The sequence below is a fragment of the Carassius auratus genome, chromosome 25 (genome assembly GCF_003368295.1).
Source record: "Carassius auratus strain Wakin chromosome 25, ASM336829v1, whole genome shotgun sequence".
NCBI classification, from domain to species: Eukaryota; Metazoa; Chordata; class Actinopteri; order Cypriniformes; family Cyprinidae; genus Carassius; species Carassius auratus.
The window spans coordinates 20975464-20996173 of NC_039267.1; the positions used below are offsets into that span (position 1 = coordinate 20975464).

At 38.5% G+C, this 20710-nt stretch overlaps 2 protein-coding genes across 4 annotated transcripts in view; one reads left to right on the top strand and one right to left on the bottom strand.

Moving 5' to 3' along the window:
* LOC113043679 (fibulin-7) overlaps nt 1-2355 on the top strand; it is an 8677-nt gene extending 6322 nt beyond the window's left edge. Inside the window, exons 7-8 of the mRNA XM_026203193.1 lie at nt 298-433; nt 1657-2355. Of these exons, the coding sequence (XP_026058978.1) occupies nt 298-433; nt 1657-2017 (497 nt within the window). The 3' untranslated portion in view covers nt 2018-2355. The remainder of the gene's footprint in view (nt 1-297; nt 434-1656) is intronic.
* A 947-nt stretch (nt 2356-3302) lies between these two features.
* The window catches only part of LOC113043756 (Golgi apparatus protein 1-like), a 28970-nt gene continuing 11562 nt past the window's right edge, over nt 3303-20710 (bottom strand). For 2 of the 3 annotated variants that reach the window (XM_026203332.1, XM_026203331.1), the window contains exons 8-27: nt 20459-20670; nt 19438-19559; nt 19210-19311; nt 18792-18954; nt 15096-15233; nt 13769-13855; nt 13557-13619; nt 13329-13442; nt 13157-13245; nt 12382-12499; nt 11075-11167; nt 10858-10995; nt 10650-10773; nt 8330-8472; nt 8150-8251; nt 7965-8072; nt 7767-7887; nt 7585-7691; nt 5704-5867; nt 3303-4085 (exon numbers count right to left, since the gene is read on the bottom strand). In XM_026203332.1, the coding sequence (XP_026059117.1) occupies nt 4019-4085; nt 5704-5867; nt 7585-7691; nt 7767-7887; nt 7965-8072; nt 8150-8251; nt 8330-8472; nt 10650-10773; nt 10858-10995; nt 11075-11167; nt 12382-12499; nt 13157-13245; nt 13329-13442; nt 13557-13619; nt 13769-13855; nt 15096-15233; nt 18792-18954; nt 19210-19311; nt 19438-19559; nt 20459-20670 (2375 nt within the window). In that variant the 3' untranslated portion in view covers nt 3303-4018. The remainder of the gene's footprint in view (nt 4086-5703; nt 5868-7584; nt 7692-7766; nt 7888-7964; nt 8073-8149; nt 8252-8329; nt 8473-10649; nt 10774-10857; nt 10996-11074; nt 11168-12381; nt 12500-13156; nt 13246-13328; nt 13443-13556; nt 13620-13768; nt 13856-15095; nt 15234-18791; nt 18955-19209; nt 19312-19437; nt 19560-20458; nt 20671-20710) is intronic. The other variant, XM_026203333.1, reaches the window with a different exon arrangement.

Consider the following 20710-nt stretch of genomic DNA (forward strand, 5'->3'; position numbering starts at 1 on the left):
AATTAGAATCTACAACATATGAACCAAAATAACTTACAATTTGCGCAAATTAAAGTGGATATACAAGGCCTTGGCACACCAAATCAACGTTTTGTCACTGAACATCTGTCAGCTCAGTTTTGTGTTGTATGTTCTGCACGGTCATGATTAGTCATACCCCAGGACGACTGAGCTGGGATGTCGGTGACATCTTTGACGTTGTTTTGGTGTGTCACAGCCTTAAAAGTGATTAACCTAAATAACATTTGATTTTGAAAAACACGTCAAATTAATGTTCTTAACGTGTCCTTTCTGTAGACATTGACGAGTGTGCGAGGGCGACCCATAACTGCAGTAGTGAGCAGGTGTGCGTGAATACATTCGGAGGTCATCGCTGTGTGGATGTGGACTGCCCTCGCATCGGTAACGCCAACTACATCAAAACCTCAGCGCTGTGAGTCACGCCACTGCACCACATCTGCTCTTAATCACATGCATTAATGTCCATCTCAGAAAATGGCTCTTTCAAGTGCAGCAGGTAAACTCCTGAATCATGGGTAAAAAAAAAAATGTTTTCTGCCAATTGATTTGAAGGCTACCATAGAGACAGAAACAATCTACATGTGAAGATAAACTCTTTTAGTTCTGCTAGCACAATGACAGATTTCGCAACACTGTTGTAGCTAAAAGTGTTTGCATTTATAAACGTTTATAACGCAACAAAGCATTATTAACACCAGTCACTATCGTAGGGGTTGCTATCATGTACATTAGCATAAAATATCAGTTTATTTCAGCTAGTCCAATTTAATTCGCATTCTGACAGATTCCGAAACGACACATTGTGAAATTAAGTGGTAATTAAAATGGTTATACTTGTTTAAGACACAACGTGGCTATGTTGCCTTCTTAGCATTGTCACAAGAGTCACTATTGTGAACATTAGCATAAAAATACTGATTCGTTAATGCAATAGTAGCTCCAAAACATGCTAAATCCTAAAATATACTTAAGTTGACGCAAAAAGCTTAACGTATGAATACAGTCGAATACACAGCACATATTTTTACACTTTTCTTTTCATTGTTTTTCTATGTAAACGTGTTAGACGGACATCTTTGGCCATTGCACAAGCATGTTTTTCCACTGTATTATGAATGATACGCAGTCCTAAAAATTAGGCGCACTTAAGTTAAAAGTTCAACGTAAAAAATAAATAAATCTCCAGACCTGGAATGTCTCACATTTTTCAAAGCAAAAACGCATTTTGGGTGAATAGCCCCATTTGACTCCATTTAATGTGTGTGCGAACACCAGCGCTTGACATATGCACACTAGAAAGTTTTTAGTCTTGTTCAGTGCGAATCCTTTTCAGAAGTTAACACTGATAAAATGTCTTTGTACACTTTTAAACTTAGAGTTGCGTCACACACTAATGATGCACATACATGTTTTGCTTGAGTATGTACAATTAGAATATGCACTTAAAATGTGTCGCCCAAACATTCGGTTGACTGCGTAGATCATGTTTCTAGTCTACAAGGGGCTTTTCCTTTATATAGAGGTATAATTGGCTCCAAAACCAAATTTCTGATTTACTGCTCTTCCAAGACATAATTTCAGGTTAAAGTTTGGTCTGGCATTCCAGCGTCTCTCTCTGGTTTCTCTTCCACCCAGGCGATGCGACCGTAACCCTTGCATCCAAGGAGACAAAGCATGTTTCCAGGCCCCGGTCTTCATTAACTTCCACTTCATGTCCGTGGTGTCCAATATGTCCACACCCACCGTGCTCTTCCGGTTGTCTGCGGCTCGCATCCTGGGCGACACGCTGCGCTTCGGCCTGCTGGGGACCCGGGGAGTCCAGCACTTCAGCGTCCAGCGCTCGGACCGACTGACGGGGGAGCTGGTGCTGGTGAACTCTCTTCAGGGTCCCGACGCTCTAGAGGTCGAGATAGAAATGAGCGAGATGGAAAGAAGGGTGCTGCTCGGGAGATACATCACCAAAGTCACTCTCTTTGTATCACCGTATAACTTCTGAGAAGCAGAAGACAGACGATGGACTGATAATGGGAAATAATTTACAGGCGAGATATTGGGAAAAGGGCCTGTGGAGGAGAGATAGGGGCGCAATTATACGATTTCTGAGGTGCCAATTTATGCGGACAAAAGACAACTTTTTCATGTAAGGTTCCTCAGAATGAGGAAAAACCATTATTTTTTTTTCCCTTTCAGGCTAAAGTGTTTAAACATGTTGTAGTTATTAACAGTATGACAGGTAATTCTCATTTAAAAGACATTCTGGGACAAATAAGGATTGTCAAAGACAAAGAAAGAAAATCTTTTAAAATGTAGTTTGAAATGTGTCAGCTTTTTTAAATGAAGCCCATTTTCAGGAAAATATTAAAATTTAATGACTTCCAAAATGTCATGTGGTGTAATTATCAAATAAAAGGTAATACAATTCTTTATACTTTAAATGCGTATTTTTTTTTTTTCAAAAAGTTCTTTAAAAGAATTATTAAAACTGCTGTATGCGAGTGAATTTTTCCTTGAAATATCAGTTTCACAATCTTTCTGATGGAGCACTGACTTCTTGAAAGTTGAATGGTTATTGATTTCTGTTCTGGAACTCTAAATTCAGTCAGCGAGTACGAAATTTCCACAAAAGCATTGATTGTTTACGTCTGCAACAAATGCACTGCTGGGAGAAAAAGTTCTGAAAGCCATACTGAAAGAACGATGAATACCTCAAGAAGCATTAGTATTCTTTCTATATAATCTCACAACACAAAGCTGCCAAGTCCATTTTCCAGTGGAATTGGGCTCATTTTAACGCTGTTGCCGCTGGATGTTTTTCATGTCTGCGGGTTGAAGCGACCACAATAGCGTAATATTGTGTCCCAACAATGCAAATTTTACCAGGCAAACCTATTGGGCTAGTTTTCAGTATCATATGTGCGGTTTTAGTTGTGAAAACCTGGCAACCCTGCAACAAGGGCAGATGTGGCTCCACTGAAGTACAAACGGTAAAGAGAAATGTTAGTCGTACAAGATAACGGTGCAGAAACTCACAAAGGGAATGTGGCACGACCAGTGTCATTCTGCCCACATGAGACGATCCAAACCGCTCTACACTCTTGACCTTTCCTTGTGTGAGGAGGCTACATAATAAAGACACTCGCACACAGACGGCAAAGATTTCCAAACCCCAAGAATTAAACAACAAAATACAGCAAATACAAACCATTCGATCAATTTAATCAACAACGGTCCAATTGAACTCGCACAGAACCAGACATGAGAAATGACAAAAGAACAGTTACTGTGTTTTATCTGCTTAGTACACGCTTTAATCAGATTCAAGGAAAAAAATATTTTCATATTAAAGTTGTGCACAGAAAGTAAATACAAAAACAGTTCATCATCGGATCATTTTTGTGTCATATATCAGTTTGACAGACAGGAAGCAGTGGATGTGAGCAGATGGCACACATGTAGGGAGGTTTCCAGTGCTTGTTCAATTCATTCAGAAATAAAACACCACAGCCTTAACACCGCAATCTGATTCCAGAATTCATACAAAATACTTGCAGTTAATATAAAACATTCATAATGGTCCGGTCAGATAATCAAAAAACAAACAAGACAAAAATGAAACAATTTTGATTGGCTTGTTCAGACACTAATTAGATTTTTCTTGAGTATCTAGCCAAGCCAATCAAAATTATTATTATTTTTATTGTTATTATTTTATATATATATTTTTTTTACCAAGTAACTAACAGATAGAATGAAAATTAATCAATAGTAATCAAAATTATTATACATTTCTTTATCTTGCCAAGCCAAACAAACAGGGTGTTTTGACTATTTTATCTTCCCATGGCAATGAAACAAAAATAATAACAGTTTATTTGATTGGCCACATATATTTATTAACCATATTTGATTGGATTGTTCAGATTCACAGACACATGCAGAAAAATAATGCCCAAGCCCAAGCCACGTGATCTGATCTGAATAACAGTGTTGATTCTTGTTATTCAAGTTGAATGTATCCTATCCTGTCCTTGCTGAAGGGTATAACCCATGGGTGACCAGGTTTTCTGCAGAGAAAAGAAAAATGGCAAAGTTAAGGCAGTGTTTGTTACCCACAATCCTCTATTAAAATGACACCGGTATATACACTACCAATGGTTTCCAACAGAATTATGACATGAATTTAGATTATTAAAGCACAGTTGGTTGCACAAATTAACTAGAACCAAAGTCCACTTTAATGTCATTTTGTACAAAAGCATACAAATATAACAATAATACAAAAGCCAAATTAATTTGAAAGGCAGAGATGCACAGGGACTGTAACATTACAGCTCTATTACGCTTTTAATAGTATTCTGTCACTTAAGAGAGTGAAAATTTAGTGTGGTTTATGAATTAAAGTCAAACAGCAGCTTAGTCGAAAATAACTTGAGTCGATGAGAAAAACTCTTAATGCTTTTAAATGCCTCATGACTCGAAGCGAAACCCAAAAATAAAGACCTGCAAAAGCAAACAGTTGGAATCTGTAGCGATTATTGACGGCACTGAACTTACAATGTTTTAAAAGAGATTGACCGTCTGTGAAGGAAGCTTATTTCATAAATGTGTACGAAACACAGAGTGTTAATTAATCGGTTTAAAACCGATAATTAAATTAAAACCGATAACCTTAAACGGTCCATATGTCTGGAAACCCTGTGATAACGGTGTAATAAAATGACATCTACCATTTGGGTAAATCTTCAAAAACATGAATTTCTGTTCACATATGACTCTGAATATAATAACAGATTGGTTTGTTAATATGGCACTATGAAAGCACCAATCAAACGACTCATTCAAAGCTCAGATGGGACGTGACCAAACCACAGCCGTCGGAAACTGCATCGATAACATGTAAACAGCTTGACGTCTTAATGCGGCCAGTGAATAAATACAGACTTGAAGTCCAGAATCAAGTCGCGCTCAAACTGGCGATATTCAGATCCTCACTGTCCATTTTCTAAACCATGTGGCTCAGTTCAGACCAATTCAAACGCATCGGGCGATGACGTGAGAACCCCTTCTCTTAAAATCACCTGACCAAATGACAGAAAAGCCAACCCTTGCTGCAAAGAAAGATGGGTGAAAAGAACGTACCCAGTGAAATAAAAAAACCAGCAGACAAACAAAACAAATTCAATCACTCGGATGGGCAAAAATGCTCAGACACACACTCATTCATTCAATCCTTGTCAACATGCACATCTTCAGGAAATCAAAAGCCAAGCCTCCTGTAATTAAAACATCAGCAATAAATAAAAACATTGAGCTGGAAAGCAGAACCAAGTCTTTGTGGTATTAGTTGAAGAAAGCCGATCGGTGTCCATCTGTCGCGCCGGGATGTCGGCATTTGAAAGCAGACAGGATGCAGGCAGGTTTACTCAGAGAAGCAGGTGACGATGTAGAACAAGCAAAGTCAGAAAAAAAAAAGAGGAGTGCATAGCAATTAAAATTGGGTCCAAATGTGGCCATCGGTGGTACCACGAAAATGCACACACAGCATGAGTCTAAGCACCCATCAAGTTTTTGTTCCAACCCCAGTGTCCTTCCCCGGCCCAGGACGGAGAATGGCGCGATGGGCTTTTGGGCCCGGCAGGGGGAGCTGAATGACACCTCCCCTGCCCTGTACCTCCTCCCTACCTGTCCTTCACATCCTCCGTCACACTCCTGGTGATGTGGCCGCACAGCAGACCCATGAGGAACAGCAGGATCACGCACGTCGCCAACATGCTCAGGATGAAGCTCTTGGAAGGTGACGTTAAAACCTGCTCGGCCAGGTTCGAGAACCCTTCTGTTGGAGCCACCTATTGACAACAGAGAAACAGTGTGAACTTGTGCTCATGAAAACTTAATCACCAGCAACTCGCATTCAATGTAACTTTCAAACTGCATTACTAAATCTAATTAAAGGCAGGTGTGTGGTTTGGTTGGAAATTTTTTATTTATTTGTTATGCTGGTTGAAAGTCCCTTCACATCCCAGAAGCATCCAATCACATCCCTCAGTCTAACAGGCTTTGCACACGGAGTCTGAAATCCTCATCCGAAATTGTGATAAATAGGACCACGTTGTGTCAAAGTTTACACACTGCCACTGAAACTTTCATCTGTCATAAAAAAAAAATTGGATCTGGTTCATTTTCTGAATTTTTTTCACATCTGTACCAAGCATTTTGGTCATTTTAGACTCTGTGTGCAAGGCTACGATATTCTGCCTTCCCTTTCAGTCAATGCATACCTCTACACACTCTGTTCATGCATGGGAAGATTTGCATAATGCCGCCCAAATGCTCACCCATTAAATATGTAACTTTGATTCTCGCAGTAGTTGTTGCTGCCATGTTGTGGATATGCGGTGTTTCATTGTGAAAGCGAAACAACTTTGTTTTGCTTTCCAAAAGAGAACGCAACTAGAAATTGGTGATTAAAGTTAGTAATGGTCAGTTAACTATTTATGTGAGCTCATCTAAAGTGAGGACTAGTTATGCCTTGTAAATCATCTATAAAGGATATTTAAAGGCTCAGTTATTTTCTAAACAAAAAACAGAAACAAACAACACAGTGATACAGAACATAGAAATATTAAGAGCCTTTAAATCTCATTTGTAAAAGCTTTACAAGGCATAAATAGTCCTCACTTTAGATGAGCTCACAAAAATAGTTAACTAACAACTACATATGTTTTATAACTACCTGAATTAACCCTGAATTACAGTAGAAATACATGTTAATAAACCATTTATTAACACTATAAGTAACTATTACTATATGTCTGTATAAAAAGATGTATGAGTGCACATTTAAATAGTTTATTAATCAATTACTTACAATCTCTAAGTGATCTTATGAACCACTGACAACTCCTTAATAACTGGTGTGTAAATAATGCTATACTTAATTTAGAAATGATAAATTGATCATTAATAAAGTATGAAAAAACAATTATTAAATACATTATAGATATGCTTTTAAATCAGGTATAAAGCATTTATATCTGTATTTATAAACTGCTTATAAATGTCTATTAATGCTTTATAAATGATGAATTAACTGTTTCCTAATGCTTAACTAATGATTAATAGCATGCAGTTATTATAAAGTGTTACCCAATTTGCATATGATTCATGTTTGTACATGCATTCTTACATAAACAATGATAATTTACATTTTGAACAATTTCAAAATAAACTGTTTGTGAAACCATACTGTGCAAACACTCATAACACATAAAATGCAGAAAACTCTGTAAGATTAGTACAAAATAATATTTTTTTTCTGCCAAATCTTTTTTTAAACAAATTTGTTGAAACAAATTTATTAAGATCTGAAATGTGATTCTTCCTTCGAATTTAGCCAAAACAAGGTAACTCAGAAAGCAGCATAATATCGCTGTTTACTTTCATACACCTACATAACTACTTTTTTGAATCATCGCTCTAGTTTTATGGATCACAACTGAGGTTTTGGAAGAACAAGGAAGAAAACGCTGTTGAGCTTCTGAATGGGATTGGGTGAACGTTTACCTTAGCGGCGTAACTCCACATGTCAATGCGGTCCTGTAATCTCTTCTTACACTGCGGCTGGAGTCTCACACGCTTATCTTGGAGAGCCTCCATCAGACACGACACCTCTGCACAAGCACAGAGTACAGCAATCAATATCTAGTCTACAAAAATGGCATAAAATCCTTTCCAGAATTACTCACGTCTTCCTCGGCCCGGAGGGATCGCAGCACACTGGTACTTAATGTCCAGGGCGCATGCTGTCTGCAGAACTGGATCCACAAAGACGTCCTCCTTGTCCCCCTTCAGTATGTTGAGGACCTCCTACAGCGGGAACCAGCCAGTCAGAAGAGTTGTGAGAAACTGACCCATGCAGCTTCCCAGCGGCAATCGGCTCTTACCTTTTTGCAGCCTTCGTGGCTGATCCTCAGCAGGTTGATTTTCAGACACTCCTCAACTTGACCCGTCTGCTCCTGCACAGCTACTTCCTCCGCACAGAGTCGCACCATCTGGGATAGACAGCCATTATTGGACATTTGAGGCCAAAACATCCTGATGTACAGCATACTAAGACAGCGAATGTCACCTCATCAGTGCACTGGAGCTGCAGCTGCGGGTTGAGCCTGTAGTCCAGCGCCGACTCCTGCAGAATGACACTGATCTGGCCCTCGCAGTCCGGAGAGAGACGCTGGAGACACAAACACACGCTCTTACATGGAGTAAAGGTGCAGGCTCATGTGCATTCACAGTGATCAGGGTTACGGACCTGGTCTGCGTATTTGAGTTTGAGGCAGGAGATGACCTGCCCCTCCAGCTCGTTGTCGTCTTTAGCATTGTTCAGAATGTTCTGGCAGAACTTCGGGATGTCTGCTTTGCAAGCCTTCCTCAGCACAGGGTTCAGACGGTAGTCTTGAACCGAGGGAAGAGAATCAAACTTTAGTGATGGAACCAGGTTTTTGATTCATCAGGGAGTTTACATGAATAGGACACTTGCATCATTACTTTTTATAGAAATTATGGCACAGAAATAGAAATTGTTAAATCAAATGATGTCAACTCTCTTTCTAAAGCGAGGTGGGAAGACATTACGATTTCTAAATTTTTATATTCACACCTGTTATTGTAAGAAAAATGCTAATAATTCCTTTTAATTTATTGTAAATAAGTTTATTAATCACTACACACCAACATTTAGTCTCAAATTGGTTAGCTCCTGCTGAGAAACATCATTTAGGCAAAACCTATAACCCTATTTCAGAAATCGTACATCTTGAAAATCTCTGAAATTATTTCAGCTATATTGATGTAGCCATTATTATTAGTAAAAAAAAAAGTTACTGGAAAACGTTTATTACTATGTTTTCAAACAGTATCAAGACATCTTATATTTTTGTAACAGAAATGAACAAACCAGCATTTCATCTCAAACTAGTTTGGTCATGCTGAGAGAACATGTAATTTAGGTCAAATTTACAATCCTGTCACTTGCAACTCTGTTACTCATTTCAGCAAAATTATTATTTTTAAATTGTATTATTTCATTTATATTTATTTATTGGATGTTAGTAGATTTTTTTTTAACTAGAAAATAATGCATGGTACATGCGCGTGTGTGTTAGGAATAGGATGCATGCGCGAGAGTGTGTGTTTTAGGAAGCATGCATGTCAGGATATGCATATGCATGTTAGGATGCGTATGTGCATGCACGTGTGTGTTAAGATGCATGCGCGTGTGTGTGTAAGAATGCATGCATGCGAGGGTGCGTTAGGATGCATGCATGCGCGGGTGTGTTAGGATGCATGCGCGTGTGTGTGTGTTAAAATGCATGTGGGTGTGTGTTAGGAGGCATGCCAAGTGAAAGGGACGTGACATTCAGCCAAGTATGGTGACCCATACCCATCCAAAGTGCACACACAGAGCAGTGAACACACACACACACACACACACACACACTGTGAACACACACCCGGAGCAGTGGGCAGCCATATATGCTGCGGCGCCCTGGGAGCAGTTGGGGGTTCAGTGCCTTGCTCAAGCACCTAAGTCGTGGTATTGAGGGTGGAGAGAGCGCTGTAAATGCACTCCCCTCACCCACAATTTCTGCCGGCCCTAGACTCGAACTCACAACCCTTCGATTGCGAGTCCGACTCTGCAACCAATCCAGGGGTTTTCTGCATTTATCTTTTTTTTTGGTGGCTGTCAAAGCCTTTGATCGATGAGTGATGTAGAATGACAGGCCGCGTACGAGAGAGACACACTCACAGTCTTCAAACAACACGAGCGCTTCTTGCTCTCTCTCTCCCTCGTGCATAATAATCAAAATCATTAAACACGATAGAAAAAGGGCGAAACACCAAAGTTTCATGTGCGTCGTGCACTCACAGTCTTCAAACTACATGAGCGCTGTCTCTCTCTCTCTCTCTCTCTCCCTCCCTCGTGCATATTAACCAAAATCATTAGACACGATAGAAAAATGGTGGAACGCCAAAGTTTCACGTGGAGCATTCGGAGATTTTTTTTTCTCCACGACAGGCTGGTTCCCACTGTTAATTTTTTTTTTTTTGGAAAGGCACTCTCTGTATTAGCTTAAAGCCATCAAGTTTACATTGGTTACTGTATTCTTTCAATTGCTCTAAACAAGTATTTTGGGTGACCTTTTTTATTGAATGCTAGACATCAAGTTTTTTTCAGTAAGCTAGGCCCTATGTGTTCAGTAAGCTTGTTTCAGTAAGCTGTGTTTTCAAGGTTTTATTGAATGCTATCTCTCTACAAGTGCAAAGTAATGCATTCTTAGTCAGTCTTTTATTTTGTAATTTTAAGAGCAATAAACATATATTGCAATGTTAAGGAATTCATGTTTTTTTCATTCAGATATGTAAATCAACATGTATAAATTGTTAGTAGTCAATTATTGGGGAGATAATCGAAATCGAATCGGTCTGAAAAAATTAATCATTAGATTAATCGATGCATCGAAAAAATAATCGCTAGATTAATCGTTTCAAAATAATCGTTTATCCCAGCCCTAGTTAGGATGCATGCGCGTGTCAAGCGTGTATCTGTTAGGATGTAGGGGTGCTCGTACCTGTGTTCTGGGTAATCTGTCTCTTGGTAATCATTTGTTTGCACTTTGGATCCATTAGTTCGCTGTTCTTGTTTTGTTTGAGACACAGTAAGAGGTATTTTGAATCGATTTCACTGCAGAAACGCTGTATAATAAAGAAAATTGTATTAATTTCTAGCCACCATTTAATTCTGGAGTCTCTTCAGATGTATCGGATGAGGTGTCGCACCCTGATCATCTGCTTACAGACTCTCATGAGCTGGAAGTCGAGTTCTGGGTCCATCATTTCAGTCTCCTGCAGTTTGAAGACTTTCTGATGGCAGTGCTGGGTCAGCCGCTTCTTGTTTTCCTTCAGACACTCGATCACCTGAACGAGCACACACGCACAGATGAGCAGATCCTCACAGTTAAACGGAGGAGCAGAGAGCCGGCTCATCTGAATTTACCTGAGCGTTTCCAAACACCACGTTCTGACAGTGCTGCTTGATGTCCTGCCGACAGCTCTCGTACAGATCCGGCACCAGACGAATGTCCTCAGACTGCACCACACACACACACACACACACACACACACACACACACACACACACACACACACGTCTCAGCGTCACAGGACACAAGACACAACATAGCGGAGCACACTACAAATGCTTAGACTCATTTAAATAGATTAGGGCCCTATGATTTCAGCGATGCAGAAAACATGGACGGAATCGCGGAATCCAGTCATAAAAATGGAATTTGCAGTTAAACGCAGAATGTCATGGAATTTGTCAAAATTTTGAATGAATTAATCAAAAGTAGGTTATTGCACTCACATCAAATCACGATATGGACTTATATCTGTAAATATTCAGCCAGAAAAATCTATTTAAATATGAATCCTGCATGTTCTGCGTGTCTGTGTTAATGAATGGCGCAGAAGCGCGACTTCGTCTATTACACACGGAAGCAATCGTGATGCACGCTTTGATTTCAGCGTCTGTAGTCTCACTAAATTAGGATGTAAACACATGAAGAACATCTCCAGAACTGCTCTGAGAGTCACTTCATGAGCATTTGATTTGAGTAAATCTAGTATCATCACATAAACAGAACTGTAAAGGCATTCACAGTAACCCGTCAAAATTAAATAATTTTAATTTAAAGACAAGTATTTGCCAGAAATCTATTATTATTGTTCAGCAGAATGTACATAGACTACTTTTACTACTGTTAAAATGAAACAAACATAATTATTTAAGGTTTAATTGCACAACATTTCTTCCATGTTTTATTTTTAATAGTAAATCCCCTTTGATTACAAAAAAAAAAAGTTTGCTTAATTTTCAATAATTAAAAGATAAATTAAATGAATGTTTTATGCCTTCATTTGATAACCAGAAAAATGTAAAAACAACAGAATTTCTGAGAAAAAATAAAACATTTCACAAGTCTATTTTAAGGAAAATAAAATGAATAAATTTAGTTGTTTTTCATGCTAAAACACAGAATTGGGTAACAACAAAACAAATGGTGAAGAAAAAATAAAACATTTCATAGGGTCCAAAACATGTAATTTTTGTTACACTTTTAATAAATTGATGTGAAAATGTATATGCTGCATGATTTTAATATATTAGACATGTTCGACAATTTAATTTAACCATGAAAAAGGAGTGGAGAAAAATTAACAGAAAGAATGGAATTTTGAAAAAAATAAAACTGATTTCATAGGGCCCCAATAGACTTTAGACTGATTTGAAGTACTGACCATCTGCACCTGTTCCACTCGGAGCTGTTTACGACACTTCATGGAAACCCGCTGCTCTCTGTCTTCCTGTAAATTGTCGTTTCTTACCGTATTACTCAGACAGATCACCACATCCACTCTAAGAGTAAACACACCATCAAAACCTTCCCGTCATACTCTACATCACCTCTAGAGGAGCTTTCGAACATATAGCTAATCTCACACGTTTAGGCCAGTCATAGATAAATAAACATATGACACTTAAACAGCCAGTAGGTGGCGACGAGTCCATGTCTTAAGTGATTCATAGAATCATTCATTCAAACGACTCATTCAAAACGGACGATTCATTTAGAAACAAAGCGACTGTCTTAAAGAATGGATGAATTCGTTGACTCATTTAGGAATTAAACGTTCAGTTCCAGCTTTGATTTGAACTATTTTCACCAGCGAAACGTAACTCACTCAATATTAACTTCTTGTTTGTTGAACTGCTGTATAAAATGAATACAACATATGCGATCATGCTCGTGTGCTGATAACAGGGAAAACCACACGCTATTGCTTAACTACATCGTATCTTATAAATACAACAACCACAACTGGAGTTATATGTATTCATCGTGCCGTGAACGCTTTTGGACTTTCAAGACAATTTTGGTCATTTTTGTGAATATAATCAGACATACTCAGAGTATGTCGTTAAAACAACGTTTACTATATATTTCTTAAGGATAAATAGCGCTCAACTCTAATTATAACGTAAAATGCAATGTTTGCTTGGAGTTGCGCTCACTTCTTTTTGATGTTGGGGCACAGTTTGAGCACATCCTCCTTGCACGCCATCTTGAACTTGTACGAGAAGCGAAAGTCCTTCATCTGGATCTGAGGAGGAGGAGGAGAAACGCATGCTTGAGACAGAAGAGTAGTAACAGTAGAAAGAGCGCGAGTGTATTCGTCAGACGTACCAGCTGGAAGCGTGTGACTTCAACAGCACATCTCTCGTTCATTTCCTTCTGGTGCTTATTGGCAACGAGGCACTCCATCAGGTCCCCTGTGTCGATCTGATTATCAGCCAAATCCTACGAGACAAACACAGGCAAACAGAGAGCACGGGTGAAGAAAGAACAGAAAACAAGCTACTTCCTGTATTTATCATATAGCTTAAAGTTAGGAAAAGATGATTCGCAACTTACGTGACAGTAGGAATGGATCACAGGCTCACAGGCTCGAATCAACAAGGTCTCGATCTGAATGTCCTGGAAAACCAGACGCACCAAAATCAGTCCAAACCCAGCCAGACGTCTCACGTCCAGCAGAGAACAATAGCACCCAAACATAGACACTGCGGCTTTTTAATTTCAGAGGCAAACTGCTGTAGATATCACGAAAGCTTTTATTTTCCTACCTCGGACTCCAATTCTGTGAGGTTTCCCACCGCATCCCTGCAGCTGGGGAGCAGATCATCTAAATGATACTGCAAGCACTCCAGTTCCTGACAGACAAACACACACACACACACACAAACACACACACACAACACAGAGCAATGCATCACTGAGAACTCCTTACCAAAATCAAACATTTCATATCAAGCAAGACTTTTTGTAAAGCATCTCATGTTTGCGAAATCATTATCTAACATAAAATTAACCACGGACAATAGTCCTATTTCAGAGCTGACCTTCTTAACGGTGTCCGACAATTAAATAATTAACGAAAATACAACATTTATTACTAAAACCTTACGTTTAAGACAAACATACAGACAATTTAATTAAAAACTTTTAAAATAATTAGCATTATTAAAGATGACTGTGGTTATGGTTAGCCCCGTCACCCATGTTGTGCTCAATCCTGTTACCACATGATTTCCCTCATTACATTCCTAGCATTTCTTAAGATTGTCACTGGATCACTGGATTCTTCCTGAACCAGGGAAACAAAAAAGACCAATTCGGTAGAAAACCGTTCAAATCTCGCAATGTTGACGGCATTCACCAATCACAACCATTCAATCCTGTTACTGGAGTTATTTTCAGAAAAAAACTCACGAAACTAATAGTTTTTCGGTAATTAGTGGAAATGCAGGTTCAATAAGTACTACAGTCTCTTTTGTGTGACAGCTTAATTTAGGATATGAAGCGTTACTTACAACCCAAGTCACTGTATACGGTGACAGACTCTTATTTTACTATCAGCGAGATCCTATTCGTTTTTATTATCTGGAAATATAACTTTAATTTATATATTTTTATATAATTTATATGAATTTAACATAATTTTATATTTTTAAATTTAATTAATTGTATTCTTCCCCCCACTGTTTTATTTTTTAATGTTCTACAATATTATTTTTTTAATTTCGGTTTTAGTTTAGTACACAAAGTTAGACTAAATAAAACGAGAAATTATCTAAAAAAAAAAAGTTTTTCAAACATTTAATTGTTTTTTTTTCCAATTCAAGTTTATTTTATTAATTTTTTTTAAGGTTTTAGTTTTACTATATTAACCCTTAGGACCCCTAGGTCATAGGAAAAAACAACACAATCAAGTCATTAATTGGTACATTTAGGAACAAGGCTACAACGTCTGTAAACCTCAAATGAACAAAAAACAAAACCAGACAATTTTTTAATCAAAAAAAAATGTTAATTTAAAATTGTATTTAAAAATAATTCAATGTATTTTGAATTGCATGTAACCGAATGGAAAGTGTGATCTGATCTCCTGACCTTTCCAGGTTCAGTCTTCTCACTGCACCACTTCCCCAGGTCTGTCATGCATCGCTTCTGTAGAGATGGATCCAGCCTCACATCCAGAGCCCTCTGGTGGAGGATCCTCTGAACCTCCGTCTTACAGTCCCGAGATAACTGCAGATCGACCCAGACGCATTAGCACACACACACACACACGCACATGCACGCACACACACGTTTGTTTTTGTGTAAAGTGTGTTCATCCCAAAGGTGTAATGGTTTTTATAATGTAGAAACTGTATATTCTATGGACCTACCCCTAACCCTCACAGGAAACTTTGTGCATATTAACTTTCTCAAAAAAACTCTTTCTGTATGATTTATAAGCGTTTTGAAAAATGGGGACATGGGTTATGTCCTCATAAGTCACCCTCTCCTTGTAATACCTGTGTCATACTCATGTCATTATACAGAGTTGTGTCCTGATATGATACAGAAACAAGAGCACACACACACAACCAATCAATCAATCAGACACGTTCTGCAAACAGAGATGTGTGTACGTGCTTGACGGGTGTCAGGAAATATGACACCATTACCACAAAAGTTACACAAGAATGTCTATTTTTAGATTAGACCGTAAAAAAACACCCACATCGTTTGAGATCATTTCTCGTCAGTCACCACTCATTTAAAGCCCACAGCATGATTCAATGTGATTTCAGCTCGATTGGTTCCTGCTAATTTGCTGAGAACATGCATTTGTAGTTTAATCACATTTACTCCTACATTGAGCATCACCAGACCTGTCAGGAACATAACGAAGTCGTATTTCACAACAAAAACAGCCAAGATATAGAACACACACATATACATATATATATATATATATATATATATATATATATATATATATATATATATATATATATATATATATATATATATATATATATTAGGGCTGTCAAAAATAGCGCGTTAACGACGTTAATTAGTTGTTTGTCGTTAATTACGTCAAATTTTTTTACGCATTTCACGCATGCGCAGTGTGATAAATTATTCAGGTTAGGAAAGTCTTGTCGATCTCTGAATTCTCAAGATAGTAAAAAACATCGGCGAGCGCCGCGACGAAAACACAGAAGAAGCTTAAGGTTTTACCCCAGTTACTCTCAAATACATTCATGCCACGCTCGATAAACAGAGACGACTTTGGTAGTTGATACGCTGGAGCTTCTTCCTGTTATAGCGTCCTGTGTTTCACACTGCGCATGCGCAGAACGCCTACATGCAATGCAGCAAAAATTACAGCTGTTTGGAAAAGCATATGCATTTTTACTTGTTTTTACTGGCACTTGAAGCCTTCAGAACGTGAAAATATCGATCCTAAAGTATTGTGGCAGAGCAAATGAACACCTCCCAAAAACAAGAGTTCACAGAGTGCAGAGGGCGCATGTTTGTGTTTCTGAGTTCATGCTTTGGAGTTTCTCTATGGATAATTTCATAGATATGTGGCTATATTTAACCACTGGTTCACCTAAAACTCTTACACTATCTGATGGCATGGTTTGATATAGGGATGTCAAATTTCGATTATTTCCATGATCGATCGTCGTTTAAATTAACGATCAATTAATCGATTAATCGTTAACCATAATACTGCAAAATGCGTCTATTGCAGGCACGCAGTCAGCGGTATGACAGGATGTGCAAAAGCCACACACACACACAAAACGCTTTCTCACTTGAATTAAAGAGGTTTTAGTCTGAATAAAATGCTATTAGCAGGATTATAAAATGAATAGATGCGATTATGATCATTTGATAAAATGAAGAGAGCGCGCCATACTTTTGAGGTCATTTTACTTTGTTGACAGTTTCCAATCCCCCACGGAGAACACTGAACGCGCCTCTTGAAATGGTTTTGTGGTGCTCGTTGTTGTATTTTAAAGCACAATTGCGATGTTTTCAACTGACATTATTGTATAAAATTATCCGAAATGTGGAGCGCGTGTGACTGCGCTGCACATTAAGTGAACTACATCGGCGCTGCTGCACCAAAACACAGTTGCTCACATTAATTTGATCCTGCTGGATTCTGTCCTAGAAAATGTCAGATTTTTAAAAATCCGGCATACAGAGCATTAGATCGTGACAGTGCATGCGTGCAGACGAGGATGAGCGAGCGCGGCTTTGGCTAAATTTATTTGGAGGTTATTGCTCATGTCTCATTCGGCACAAATCGAAATGTTTCCATATTCGCAATGTATTTGAATGTTAAACTATTATTTATAATGTAAACTAGGCTTGTACTTAACACGCATTCGCATATAGACGGAAAAGATGATCCTCTTCATATGAGCAAAAACGTCCTTGGCATAACAGCAGAGTGGACCGGTATACTACGGTCTATTTAAACTGAATGCTCCAGGAATGTGTAGGTCACAGCGCCTATTAATCGCTGTTTTGAATCCAGCAATTATTTATTTAGAAATGATAAGATCTGATTATGACAAGTGTGGTATAAAAGCTTTGTTTATTAGAGGAATGATAGGTTAACTGGAAAATGTTAGATTGCGACCATGCTTTTGGACCCCATAGTCTTCATTTACGCGGCTTTGTTCTGGTTTGCCGGTTGGTCACGAATTTCCACAAATTCAGTATATTTAGGCATTGTTTCTTTTCCTAAATCTTCATAGTCTAACCCTCTAATTTCCCAGGTTTATTTTATTATATTTCGCTTTTAATAACTGTTTTCGCATCTCTTACTGTGGTAAACATGGGAAGGGAAATTAAAGATTTCATGAATTAAGAATTCGTTCGATTTATTAATTTGTTCCCTTATTTCACTTAAATCACGGGTTATTTAGGGAACAAAATTAATGAAACATGGACAATTGCCACATTAATAATTCGTAGGAATGAATTAACAAGTTGTAGGAATGAATAGACTATCTGTCCTGTCACTGTGTCCCGCAGCCCTGCAAAGCGCACGATATAAAACAGTTATCTGATGAAATGATTAGTAACTACATTTCTATTGCATTTAATGTTGAAGAACTTTTATGTTGTTTCTATTTTAATGTACTTTAAAGTTTAAATCACATTAAAAGCTTAATTTGTACATTGTGAATGAATGATGATGCTTTTATATATCGTCACCGTCACTCACAGCCGCTCGCACGTGTTGAGTGCGCATGAGCCGCACGCAGCCCAACATTGAATCGGTTAACCGACCATCCATAGCCTTAATCGATTGCATCTCTTATCGACAATTAATCGATCATCGATTAATCGTTGACATCCCTAGTTTGATATAGTGCTCAGGTAAATGTTAAACTTTTGAAATTCAGAAAAAAAGAACCACATATTGATGAATCAATACATGAAAATTATGTATCTGTGTCCTGTTATTTATCTTTTGTTATGCATTTCAGAAAAAAATGGTTAGGATTCAGGTGTAATTGCAAATAGTGATTAATCCTGATTAATCCACTGAAAATTCTGATTAATTTGATTAAAAATGTTAATCATTTGACAGCCCGTGAAATGCAGCTTTGTTGTGTTTTTGACAGGTTTGTGAGATCCCCTCTTTAAGGAATCAGAGGATACTTCGATTCAGACTCCCATCAGAAGATTGGGATGAACCCTACAGAAGCCTCAGATAAACTATAGTTTTTTTCTGATAACTCACAGCACAGAGGTGAAAGTGTGGAGTAAGAGTGTCAGTCGTACCTGTCGTACCTGTCGTCCCTGCATCTCGGAGCGGTAAGCGTGCCGGTACAGACAGGAGAAAACGGCTCCGGGAGGCATGAACTCGCTGGTCTCGTTCCAGCCGTGAGCGTGACAGATGCGGGCCGCGTCGCTCTGACACTTCTGGTACAGGATAGGGTCCAGTCTGTAACCAGAACCACAGGGAGAGGTTGAACATCCACTCACATTCAGCCCCGGCAGACACGTGTTTGCAGAGTTCTGGTTTTGTGCTCGATCCTGTCACCACGTGATTTACAAAAAAGAAACATTCCTTAAAATCGTGACACACAAGAAGAAGCACTACTACTGCGTTCTTACTGAAGCACCTGGAGTGTTTCATCCAAGAGATATAGAAATGGGATTGTCAAAGTGAAGAGCTAAAGGCGAGTTTGTGACTCACTTCCAGTCTCTGGAGATGAAGTACTGCAGCTCCAGCAATCTGTGTTCACAGTCTTCCACCATCTTATCAGTGTACAGATGCTCCATCAGACACGACAGGATCCTATCAAACAAGGTCATGTGAAGATCAATCAACAGCGTACTGGAGAGTTCATGTGTCTCAATCCCAGTCCTCACGCCCAGCTCGCTCTCTGTTAACACCCCAAATCTCTCAACACAGGGGACTCACATGGGGTCTCCGTTTCGGATGTGTTTGCAGGCGGTCTGGATGACGGACTCGCACGCCTCGGTCAGAGCGCGATCGATGCGATAGTCGGCCCCGGGGTCCGTCTCCTGTATCAGTGTCTGGAGCTGATGGGACACACAGTTATGAAAGCCATAATCAGAGTCATTCATCACAGCCGCTGCATTATTGAACATGAATTAATATCTCATGACTTCAGTAATGAACTGAATCAGTTCATTAAATCACAGGAAGAACTGAAACAGTGCAACAATGCAAATTTCTTGATATTTTTCAGCCTCTTGGTGATATTTATTTTCTTCATATTTATGCATTTCTTTTTAAAATCAGAATAATCAATATTTTGACTATACAGATTCCTATCTATCTATCTATCTATCTATCTATCTATCTATCTCTAAATCAAATAAACAAACAAAAAACAATAATAAAATAGTAATAAAAACTAAAAAACATGAAAACTATATAAAACAAAAACAAAACAACATCTGATGAAAACAAAAAAGCACAAAAAATACTAATAAAAAAAGCAATAATCACAAAAGCAAAAAATAACTAAAACAAAACTAAAATACAAACATACACAAAAACCTTTTTTTTTAATAACAAAAACAAAGAAAACATCAACAAACAAAAATAAATAAATACAAAAACAAAGGGAAAACAATAAAAAAAATCATGAAAACAATCTGTTTATTTATCGGTTTATTACAATTATTATTATTATTATTATTATTATTATTATTATCAATAATAATAACAATAATAATAATAATAATAATAATAAGTAGTGAGAAAAACTTTATTTTGACACAACGGGAAAATAGAGTATCTGTTAATCAGCCAAATGTCCACAGTATTCCCAGAAATACCCCTCTCCAAAATAATGCCAGGTATCATTTTCTGGCCTGTACAACACATCGAGCCGTTGCTCGTCCTAAATGTATCAGTGATAATCAAGATGTCAAACCAGCATCTGAGTGCATCCGAGTGCACTTCCACTCACAGCTTTCTGGCATGGTCCTTCCAAGGCGCCCCTGTCCCGGGACACCCTCATGAGGCAGTGCAGGGTGCGCCCCTTGTGGTGCAGGCCGGAGCAGTGCGTGTCGATCTCTCTTCTGCACTGCAGCACGATCTCGGGACTGAGCGAGTAATCTTCCATCAGCATGCGCCTGTAGTCCAGCATCTCCCCCTGACACCCGCCGCTCACGGTTTGACCTGCGACAGAACGAGAGCAAACGTGAGGACACCCCATCTG